The sequence below is a fragment of the Rattus norvegicus genome, chromosome X (assembly GCF_036323735.1).
Source record: "Rattus norvegicus strain BN/NHsdMcwi chromosome X, GRCr8, whole genome shotgun sequence".
Lineage (NCBI taxonomy): Eukaryota > Metazoa > Chordata > Mammalia > Rodentia > Muridae > Rattus > Rattus norvegicus.
In genome coordinates this window covers 12746769-12759167 of record NC_086039.1, presented here as the reverse complement: position 1 = coordinate 12759167, position 12399 = coordinate 12746769, and the positions used below count along the sequence as shown (strand labels likewise).

At 38.5% G+C, this 12399-nt stretch overlaps 1 protein-coding gene across 2 annotated transcripts in view; it reads right to left on the bottom strand.

Annotated features, from left to right (window-relative positions):
* The window catches only part of Med14 (mediator complex subunit 14), a 91237-nt gene that overhangs the window by 41475 nt on the left and 37363 nt on the right, over positions 1–12399 (bottom strand). For both annotated transcript variants that reach the window (XM_039099757.2, NM_001191727.2), the window contains exons 12-16: positions 10801–10879; positions 7289–7448; positions 4454–4648; positions 3431–3565; positions 1427–1503 (exon numbers count right to left, since the gene is read on the bottom strand). In XM_039099757.2, coding sequence (XP_038955685.1) covers positions 1427–1503; positions 3431–3565; positions 4454–4648; positions 7289–7448; positions 10801–10879 — 646 coding nt within the window. The remainder of the gene's footprint in view (positions 1–1426; positions 1504–3430; positions 3566–4453; positions 4649–7288; positions 7449–10800; positions 10880–12399) is intronic.

The window sequence follows — 12399 nt, the reverse complement described above, 5'->3', positions numbered from 1 at the left end:
AATCTGGTTTATGAGTTGCTGAAGATCAATACAGGGCCTCCTGTATATCAAGAAAATATGCTATCAAGTGAAATAGATCAGCAGCTCCCCTTTTCCAAGTATCAATTTTTTATGTGCAAAATACGAAGGTTCATGTGACATTTCCCTATCTTTATCTGTTTCTCATATTCACCGTTCCCAACTACCTATCCTTCCCAGGATTCTTTGGGTCGTTAGCCTCTGTCCGTTTAAAACTAGGCCCTGTGCCCATCTTTGATTTCCCCTTCTGTGTATGTGTGCAGATCGGGTGGTTAACATAGGATCTCACTACCAAGCTTGGACTGAAAGTGAACTCATGACAATCCTCCTGCCTCCAGATCCTAAGTGCTAGAAATACGATGTGTAGCACCAGCACCCAACTCCATTTGTTTGCACATTCCTATTCATTTAATTTGCTACCTCAGCTCAGTTACTAACAACTGGGATGGTGACTTTGTCACCTATCCAAATCTGTTGCCCTGAGCTTGAGACAGTTATGTCTGCTCAATAGATTTGTAGAAAACTTAGAAAAATTAATATGTGCCCTTGCTGTCATCCCTGTACGTCTGAAATCTATGCAGCCCCCAACCCTTGACTATTTTGTCTCCTAAGTCCTTATAGGAACCAACAGCAACTGTAACATGAAGCACTTCAGCAACAGTGTTGCTGCTTCAATCCTACTCTCCTTTACTCTGCATATTGAGCTAAGGTTCAATTTCCAGAAAACTTGTCTAGTAATGGCAGCTTGTACTTTAAATCACCTACTGGCTTCCTTTTGTGTTGTTTTTGTTCCTTAAAATGGGAATCTCACTGTAATGTCTACACTGGTTTTATTTAGTCCTCTGGCATCAGGCTCCTGAATAATTGTGAAGGTAACTGTGAGGCTTACACATTTGTGTGCATCTTTTATCTCCTGCCTTGCTCAACTATCAAGTCCAGCATGCTGAGCATTCTTTTACCTGCAGCCCTTCATATTAGCGATTACCTCTTCTGGTTAGAAGCTTCTACTCTAACTCCATCTGGCTTTCCTCCGGCTAATTCTCATGACTCTTTCAGTCTGAGTACAAAGGACACTTTCTTGGGAATTCCCACCTTGACTTTGAACTAGTCCACATTTTCCTGCTATGTAAAGCCAAAGCATCCTGGAGGGCCTTAAAAATATCAAGCCTGAAACAGTTACAGTAACTAGATAATATGTTTAACAAATGATACTCTAAAATGCCAGATGGTGCTGGATTGCCACCAAATAAGCAAAGAAGAACCTCCCTTGGACTTCTGCAATTCTACACAGAAATCCATGACATACACAGACTGTGAGAGCTGCTTTATGCTGTTTCATAGTAGAGAAACTGTTCTCCAGAGTGACTGTAACGTGTGGTGCCAAGTAAGACCCAGAACACACGCTTACTTTAATAAGCGAATTGCATGGCTGAAGCCATCACCTTCCACTTGCACTCCCTGATGTGGTATCTCCAAATTGGACAACTGAAACGAGAAAAAGCACGGGGGTTAAACTGTTGAGTTCACACAGGAAATCAGCTTCTCTCTGCATGCTATCTATTTTTGACACAATCTCTTCTACAGGCAGTCTTTGTCAAAGTGACACTCTATCAGTGTGAGCAGTCTTCCTGTTATTAGACTTCCTTGGAAACTATAGTAAAGCAAGGGCAAGTCGAAGGTACTCATCCCTTAGCTTAAAAAGAAAATCTCCACAGTACAGGAATCTTCAAAATTCAGGAAACAAACCCATTTTTTGCTACAAGCTAAAAGTAATCCAGAATCAGTTCCAGCGGTTCCAAATGAAGCAACTAAAAATGAAGAGTGGTTTTATGTGTGATTCTACTGTTCGATCAAAATGAAACTCCAAGTCAAGCAAATGTAGGGCGGGCTGAAAGTCATGCATGCTAGAAGATCCTCTGATGGAGTGAAGCAAGGCTTGCCCTCAGTAACCAATGACAGATCTTCTATGACTGAATTCTTACACACCCTCTTCCACAAATTTGTCTAGCCTGACTTGGAGGGTCAGGAAGAAAAGAAGTTTAGAAAGCTAGCTGATGACCAAATAGACAATACAAGTTCACACTCAAAAGAAGTAAGTCTAGAATAGTTCAAAAAATGACTTGTTATCATAAAGAGAAAAAACACTGCCATTAAGATTAAATGTAGTTATTCACAACTCAGGGTACATCATTCATTATAAGCAGAAAATGAGCTGGTGTTTTAACATTATCTATCAATTCAAAGAGAGACTGTAATTAAGTTTTTAAGAGCTTGAACAGATTCAAGAAAGTACTGTCATGAAGTTCCCATGTGCACAGCATGCATGGATCACAGAAGAAAAAGACAAAGACATCGTGTACAGGTTTCAAAGCCATGTGGCACCTGTAAAACCATACATTTCTTTCAATTCTCCCCAGTGCACAGTGAGGAGGATAGGAATGCATTGTACCGCTCCCAAATCATGTACTTATTCTCTTCCCACCACCAAAGCAATAAGTCAGTGACACTCCTATAATCAATTGAAATAAGATCCAAGAGAGAAAGAGTGTGGATTAGGGACCCTCACACAGACATACCTGTAGGTAAAACACCAATGCACATAAAAAAGACTAATAATGATGAGGAAAAATGGAAAGTTGCAGCAGGCATGATGGCATATTACTATAATCTTAGGGTAGGAAAGTAGAAACAAAAACATAATAATTTAAGTTAAACTTAGCTACATAGCAAGTTCAAGGCCAGCCTAGGTCTTAAACATTAAGACCCTTTTCCAAAAAACAAAATCCAACAGAACTGTCACTTCACTTTGCGTTCATAGTTAATGACCGTGGTAGACATAACACAATATTCTTTTAATGACATATTTTTATTTTATATGCATTGTTATTTTGTCTGCATGTATGTCTATATGAAGATGTCAGATCCTCTGGGGCTGGAGTTATAGACAGTGTTGAGCTGCCAAGTTGGTGCTGGGTACTGAACCTGGGTTCTCTGAAAGACCAGCCAATGCCCCTGATGTCGGAGTCATCTTTTCAGCCCTACAACACCATATTCATGAAAGACACGGATTCTGCATCAGCAACCTGATGTTCTTCCACAATATCAAAGTAACATTTATTTAAGATTTTTCTGATTTACTTCTCAGGAGCCCAGTATTAAATAGTGCTCAAACAACACACATTACTTCCCCAAGAGTCATCTCTAATAAGACCTAAACAATGTATGAGGTAGAAGACATTAATTCTTAAAAGTTGTCTACTTTCTTTAACTGGTAAGAATTTAATTTCCATTAATCTAAGGAGAAGATTATGAGGTGATGGTATCAGAGACAAAAGAGCTTGTGTAGCCAAGAGACTGCTTCTCATGCTGGAGCCATGATATTTCAGTTAGCATCTGAAAAGTCCTAACTCACCTCCAATCGAAGTCCTACAAATGGCATGTTGGTATCACACATAGCGACAAAGTGAGCTAGAACTTTATTGAAGGCACACGTTTCTCCTGATCGTTTGGCTTTCTTACATTCTACCGGGCACGAGTCATCAGACAACTAGAAAATAATTTTTTTTTAAAATGTGTTAAAAAAAAAAAACACAGACACAATTAACTAAGTAGCAAATACTTTGTGTTTAGCAAGTTCCTTTGTGGCAAATGATATATTATTATTAATTAAAACAAAAGCATTTGGTCAAATGTGAAAGTACACATCTGCAATTCTAGCACACAGGGAGTAAAAAACAAAAGGATGTTATATGCTCCAGGCTAGCCAGGACTACAAAGAAAAGGTAACATGACAAACAAAGGTTCGAAATCTCTCTCAAAAACATACAAAAGGGCTGGGAATTACTCATGGTAGCATGCTCGCCTACAGAAGCACAAGGCCCTGGGTTCCACTTCTATCAACACTCCTTACTCTCAAAAGAGGAAGAAGTCTTTTAAGGAAAATGTGCAGAACTGTTTCATTGCTGTGTACCTTAAAAACCAGTTACCTCTTTTCCATTTAAAAAGAATGAAACCAGGCATGGTTAACGTATACCTGTAAAACCAGCACTTGGGAGGCAGAGGCAGAAGGATCTATGAGTTTAAGGCCGGCCTGGTCATAGAGCCAGTTCTCTAGGACAGCTGGAGCTAAATAGAAAAACCCTGTCTTGAAAAGCCAAAATAAGGCTGGAGAGATGGCTCAGCGGTTAAGAGCACTGACTGCTCTTCCAGAGGTCCTGAGTTCAAATCCCAGCAACCACATGGTGGCTCACAACCATCTGTAATGAGACCTGATGCCCTCTTCTGGTGTGTCTGAAGACAGCTACAGTGTACCTATATATAATAAATGAATAAATCTTTTAAAAAAAGAAAAGCCAAAATAGTCATAATAAATGGGAAGGGGTTTGCAAAAACATCAACACTGATCAATTCTGTGCTGATTTCTATGTGAGCATACCTTGTGCTTGGTACCAGTTCTTGTCTGTTTCCCAGTGTTTGTACAGGACATCAAGTCCTGGATGTTGTCCTTGAATTGCTGCAGCAGCAGTGCCATGGCAGGGCTGTCGTCACGATCTGCAGTACTCACAGACATAAAGTAATACTTGTACGATAGCTGTGTGGGCTTATTAGGAACCTCAAGCATTTCCACAACCTAAAATGACCCAAATCAGAAAGAGGTGAGACCCAGAAGAATAAGAACCATTGTACATCTTACATCAAGTGCAGTTTATACACAGTAAACACAAGAAATGAGATAATTAAATTATTGCCATTCCTTATCTTGATATTGATAGTTCCTGTTTTAAGCCAACCAGGTCTTCTATAGTTATATATTTTAATTTTTATTATCCTTTAATTTTAAATTGCCCTTTTACCTCCCTTTCCTGTGAATACACCCTAAAACCTCAATTATTGTAACTAAGGAAAAAACAAGTGGGATTAGAGTACTGACGTGACTGTCACTGGGAAACAAGGGAACAGACATTTCCTCCTGCCTCTACCACCCATGGACTGGGAATAAACCTCTGGTGCCAACACATGCAGCTGAACCCTGAGTCGCTGTGAGCACAACACAAGAAAGCAGCAGCACTGAAACAGAGCTGAGGACACCAGGGCTGCACGTGCCTGCTGAGAGTGCCATCAAGGGGCCACAATTTGTCTTTAGTTTAGTGCCCTGTGTCAGTTTCTTTCTTTTTTTTTCCAAGAGGCTAAGCTGCTGTTATTCACTATGGCATCTCACAAATGTCAACATGTAGTCAGAAACCAGAACGTGAGCACACTTAGTGTCATGATAAATCTATATCCTTACAGAGATAGAAGTTATAACAGTATTCACTTACCAAAATGTATACTGTACAAAAATAAAAATGTTTGATGTACGCCTGGTGGGTCAGGCCTCTAATCCCAGGTATTTAGGACAGGGCACGAACATTACAAGTTTAAGGTCTGGGGAATGCTAAAAGGACTCAAGAGGTTAAGAGCACTGGTTGCTCTTCCAGATGACCTCAGTTAAATTCACAGCACCCACAGGCAGCTCGCAACTATACATTAACTCCAATTCCAGGGAATCAGATCTTCTCTTTGGGCTTCGATACACACATGGAGCACAAACATACATGAAAGAAACCACCAACACTAAAACAAACACAAAAGTTCAATGCCTGCCTTGCTAGAGAGCTCTGTCCCAAGCTAACTCAGCAAGTTAATGAAACCTTGTCTTAAAACATAAAAAACAAGGGCCCAGTAATAAATTGCTCACCCAGCATGTGTTATATCATGGAATCAATCTCTTGTATCACCCAAATAATAAATGTCAGAAACTGAAAAACCCAGATTGTCACAGTATCTAATTATAACACAGAGGTGAGTGACAAAATATAAAGGACAATGAAACTCTGAGGCAATCAATTAGATACCAATACTTTCTTTTCCTTTTTTTGTATTGTTTTGTTTCTTTTTTCCTAGACAGAGTTTCTGAGTATAGCCCTGTATATCCTGAAATTTGCTATGTAGATCAGGTTGGCCTCCACTTCAGAGATCCCAGAGACCTGCTTGCCTCTGTCCTACATGTGCTGGGATTAAAGGCTATGCCTGCACCCCCTGGCTCCTATACTGTTAATGGCTATGGTTGTGGTTCCTTTTCTGTTTATGAATGTAGAGACAAATCTAAGGGAAGGAGAAGAACCTCCACTCAGGTTTGAACTAAACCACTGAAACAAATTTTTGTTTTATTACCAGGACACTGACACTATTCACTGACACTAAATCAAGCCGGAAACGTAACAGTATGCACTTCCTTCAGTTTTACTCTTGGTGTGACTTAGCACAGAGTTCTGCGCATACTCACAGGTTGATCCTTTACATGTAGCTCAGGCACCTCACTGAGAACTGAAATCACGGCTCTTCACCGCACTCAAATCTACTTCTACACGTGGTGTTTTATGAATTTCGATAAAATTCGTGTCACCAATAGACTCAGGATCCTATTAACTCAATAGATCACCCGGTACCTGGTATTACTTTAAGATAGTATGATGAAAAGGTACAACTGAAAATCTTAAAAGTTCATTCCTATTCCTTTCAACCAAAAACCTTGAATTAAAACTTATGAGCACCATAGAGTTCATCGAAAAATATTTGTTGTCAATAGAAACTTCTTTAAGTGTGAAAATATATTTATACTAAATTCTTAAAATTAATTCTAACCAATTCAAAGATCTCAAAACAAAAACCAAACTGAAAAATAAAGATATTAAAAGTCAAATCTCAAAATCTAGGAAGAATGGAAATATGAAAAGGAAAAATGTCATTGTGCACTAAAAGAATGCCATCTGCAAAATAGAGTATGCCTTCAATAAAGGAGAAAATAAAGGTACTTTGGTCATCCTATATTTTTTGCAAATTCTTGTTCAAATAAAACCAAGCAAGTTTGTCTTGATACCAAACATCTCCAAATCTTCATAATAGTTATAGTTAGTTTCACTCAATTTTTTTGTTTCCAGCTAAAGATAAGATTAATTCCAATCAGAAACTAAGCCTTCCTCCTTGCTTAATATAAACAAATCCTCACCAACAAGCAAGTTCTCACTGTGGCAGAGGCACTAGGGTAAGAGATGGCGGCTACCTTACATTCCCCAGCGAGACTCACTTGACCTCTTTTATTCCTTCAATCATACACCCCGGGTTGAAAATTCCTCTATGAAAGTCAGGCACCAAGTAAAATTCATAGGCAGGTGAAATTAGACAAGAGAGCTTTCTGTATACACCCACCACTCATGCTTCGCATACTTACAATGTAGTACTGTGGAAGGCGAGTAAGTTTAATAAACAGCTTATTCTTAGACAGGCTTCCAATGGGATGTGTTGCATAGTTGGCAAGCTGCAACGTTTCAGTGGTTATGGTAGGCAGATGTTTTATAGATTGTTTGCAACGCTGTTGTCCCAGCCAAAACCTTAAAAGACAATGCACATCGTAAAATCACAACTTCTCTGGTTAACTATATGCCACTGATTTACAAATAAATTAGAGAGCACTAAAGAATAACTGGAAAAGCCAGACAGTGGTGGCTCCCAGCACTCAAGAGGCAGAGGCAGAGGAATCTCTATGAGTTCTAGCCAGCCTAGTCTACAGAGTTAAGTTCCACAGTAACTTTGACCACACGAGGAAAACTAAAATGAAAACTAAAAGCAAAACAAATAAACAAAAAGACTATGTAAACTGGGAAAAGCACACCAACTGTCCAGTGCTGAAAGGTCAGCACTGAAAAACATACATACATGGAACAGTATATGGACTCAACTGGCCATATTTAGGAATATGAATGTATATACATAGACATCTGTACATACAATAACAATTAGTGAAAAAGGAGGCCAGAATTTGAAGAGCAGGGATGGGTAAATGGGAGGGTTTGGAGGGACTTACAGTATAGTCTCAAAAATAAAATAAAAAATAATCTAAAGTGTTCATACAACTGAACAAGCAAGCACAAAACACTTTATTTCTGTCATCACTATAGATGGCAGCCCCACTTTTTATAAAAAGTATGTATAAAGCATTAACTGCCCTCTTCCCTCCTTTTTAGGTCAGACACAGGATTTTACTTTGATGAGTTTGCTGTAGTACTCATCCCAGTGCTTATATGTGACCATCCTTGTGACTAGGATGAAATGTAGGTAACTAAAGAGAAAGAGATAAGCACCCATTCAGACTCACTGATGCCCAATGAGCTAAGGGACTTTCACGCCAATGTAGCAGTGCCAAAGTGGCCAAATACTGAGAGATACTTGCTCCATTTATCAAACTGTAGGTCAGTTTGGAAAGCCGTACTCTAGCGCACACAACATGTGCTACAAATGGTATGCTAGCCATGTGCATTGAAACTGTGCCAGAATATATTACATCTTAAAAGTAGTGGGCCAGCTTCCCCAAAAGTGAAATAGGAAGTGGGGGGAGTCCTTGGGGTTTGTTCAGTTTTTATGAGACATGCTCTAACCATGCAGCCTATTGGGCCTGCAACTCACTATATAGATCAGGCTGGCCTCAAACTCACAAATCCAGCCATCTCTCCCTCGAGTCCTAGAAAGCTTTTGTTTTTTAATCATTAAAACCTATCGTTAATCATGACTTTAAAGAATCAACTAGAAAAACTAAAGGTAAACTTTAAAAATGTATCCTTTGCTTCATTTGTGGCAAGTGTTGCAAATAAATGTTCATACCAACCAAAATCTTTTTGAGACTATTATGTGTACTAATGTCATTAAAAGAAAACACATAAACAATTAACATACACATAATCCTAAGTTAAATCAGACCACCTACATAAGGTATAAGATAAGATCAAGTTCACCATTATATTGAAAATCCTAAATCTGAGACCGGCCAAGTCCACAAAGCAAGTTCCAAGACAGCCAGGGCTAAGCAGAGAAACCCTGTCTTGCAAAACCAAATAAATATCAATATATACAGTAGCACTTTAAAGTCTATGTGGAAATATGCCTTTTCTCTTTTCTTTTTGTCCCTGGGACAAAGTCTTACTCTGTAGTCCATCTGCATCCCTATCTCACCCACTCGAGGGCTAGGACAAGAGCCTTGTACCCACATGCCCACCTTAATATCTCACCCTTGACTCTTTAATTCTGGACAAAAATAAATGTCTATGTGTACTTTACACTAACTTCCCATAAACATTCTGAATGAAAACTGTGCGGCTTCCATAATTATTTTCCTAGGGTATGTTTGTCTGATTTTCTTTATTGGAGTACATATAACTTCATGTCTGTTGACTAACGAAGTTGGGGTTTATATTTTATCTATGAGTATTTGGGGGGTTTGTTTAGTTTGGCTTGGTAATTTTGGGGATTAGGACCCCCAACTATATACCTCTGGCTGACCTAACAGTCACTATGGAGACCAGGCTGAACTCAGTCATCTTCCTACCTCTGCTAAGGAGTGGAATCAGAGGCATGTGCCACCATGCCCAGCTGTTTCTTTAAATAGAATCTGTTTTTGTTCCATAATACAAAAATACCCTGTAAACCAGATGCTCAATAGCATTAGCCATTAGGGCGAAGTATTCCAAGATTGCCCTGAGATACCTCCTTATACTAAAGACAATATTGAGCATTCATGCAAAAACTGAAACTCTCATATGTTGACTGAATGGCAAAGTGACAGGTACCTTGGAAAGAAGTTTGGGGATTTCTTTCAAAAGTCTAGCATAATTTTTACTCTCTATGTCAACAATTCCATGGACAAGTTTTGGCCACAGAAAATGAAAATTTAAGTTCACACAACAGCCAAGAAGCGGTAACACCTCCACTTACTGTAAACCCATTTATTATAGAAAAAAGAAAATGTGGTCTATCCATTCAGTAAAATATGATTAAAGCATAAGGAAAAAATACTGATATATGCTACAATATAACTCTTAAAAATACAAGTGGAAGAAGCCCATCAGATCATACAGCTTATGCTTCTGTTTGTATGAAAAATTATTAAAAAAAAACAAATTTAGAGAAATAGATTTGTGATTACCTCAGGCTAGCAATGATGATTAACTGTACATGGGCAATAGAAAGGTACTAAAAAAAATGTTGTACAACTAGACTGTTGAGACAGCTGTCAAACGTGGTAAAATTCCTACAAATTAATAAATCCTAGAAAGTACTTTAAAGATTCTGAGTTGGGCACGGTAGCACGTGTATATAATTCCATGAGGAAGGAGGATCAAGAGATCAAAACTTGTCTCAGTTACATAGAAATTCTGAGGTTCGCTTCTGTTGTGAGACCCTGTCACAAACAGAAATAAACGAGTAAGAGTTTGCCAGCAGTTGCCTTAGTGCTACCTCAGTGGAGCCAGAATGGTAATGAAAGCCCAGACAATTGTCTCTGGTCCTGTTCCAAGGGTAATTTTGAAACAGACTAAATGACAATGTTAGAGGAAAAAAGAACAGTATCTGCTGAGAGACCAATACCACAAAGCTTCTGAACTAGAACAAATAGGATTCTAGTAGAGGACATGGTACAAATACTCACTAAGAGTTTGTGAAGTGCCTGTTCTGGAGAAAATATGCTGAGGAAGGAAAGTTTAGTGTCATGTCCTTTTGACCAACATTGGATCTAGAGGGGAATCTGATATGAGGACAGCCATCTTGGATGTGTTCCAAGGCAACAAAGGTCCTCAGGTTTCATGTCACAAACTTTAAGGACAGTGACTGCTTAAGACTAATGATGGAGAAGAAAATAAATACTGTCAAGCTAAGTTTCCCTTTCCAGTCTTGAGCTAAATTAAGTAAGCTTACTTAAGTTGCTGAATCCAAGGGATGATCCGCTTCATGTCATCATTCAAAGACTTTTCCATGTCCTCCAGAGTGGCCTGATCTACAGAATAAAGAATTCATTCACTCACTGCTTAAAGACAAACAAAATCTTTATCTATGTAGCCAAACTTTAAACTTTTTTTAGGCAGAAAAGCATGTTGTGAGTGATAGAATAAAATAAATCCAACAGGAACCATCAATCAACTTGCTTTTCCTCCTTTCCATTTCACTGGCAAGAACAAGTATCAAATGCATAAATAGTTCTTTGCCTGTGTTTGATAAATTAAATAGCATTTCCAACTTATAAAGTACTTAAAATTCAGAAAACTACTAGACTTAGAATCTTAACTAAAGTAAAAAAAAAAATCACCGCCTATTAAAAAGTTGCTTTTAACAGCACACAAATATTCTCAAGCATAAACAAGATACGTTGTCCAAAAATGACTGACTTATTAAATGCCAGTCCAAATTTTTAATGGTGGTAGAAAATATTAGTAAGAAATACACTAAGGAAAAAAAGAAAGGCACAAAATGTTTTTAACTAACTAGATCAAAATCTAGCAAAAAGAAAAGAAGGGAAAAAACGGAGGGCACAAAATGTTTTTAACTAACTAGAATCTAAAAAAAAAAAAAGCCATTGCAGTTCTATCTCCCACAACTCACATTAGGTCCTCATCTCCACTGCAATGCGGTCCAAAGGCAGACTTTGTGAGGTAGCTAAGTTCAGAAGGGTTCTAAAGAAAAGAGCACCTCTACAGCAGTGGTTCTCAACCTATGAGTGGTGATCCCTATAGGGGGGTGTGAACGACCCCTTCACAGGGATCGCATATCAGATACCCTACATATCACATATCTACATTACAATTCATCACAGTAACAAAATCAGTTTATGAAGTAGCAATGAAAATAATTTAAAGTGGGGATAATCACAACCTGAGGAAATGCATTAAAGGGTCACAGCATGAAGGTTGAGAACCACTACTCTACAGGAATGGAAAGGAGAGTGTGTACCCCTTGTAAGGACATGGGCAGAAAGCCTAGGACTCAGGAGTGAAGCCCACACTAAAATGAACCCCATTCGTCATGTAACTTTAAAAACTCTAATGTTCTCTAATAGTAGCTGTTGGATTAGTATTTCTTTATTCTCTTCTGTGTAGTATCTGTTTCATGATCACAAGGCATTGGAATATGCTTTTAGCCAGAAAATTCTAGCCAATAAAGGTAGGTATTGCTTCCCAATGCCCCAGCATAGTAATGCCTGTGGTCCTTCCATATTATAGGATGATTTTACACGGCATGATGGGAAGTACAAGATTGCATGAAGCCTCCAATTCAGAAGACATTTCTACTTTCATTACTAGCATTTTCATTAAAAGGAAACACTAAATGCCTGCTCCTTTGAATAAAAAAAGAACCCCATTAACATTAGCTTATTATTCTGCAGCCCCCATAACAGTGAGGAAATACATTTCTACTGCATCTTGTTAGACCATCTTGACTTCCATGCAGAAAATCCTACTGTCGATCCTTTTCAATTTTTATGTGCTTATCTGAGTGTGTAGTATGAATTAGAGAAAATAG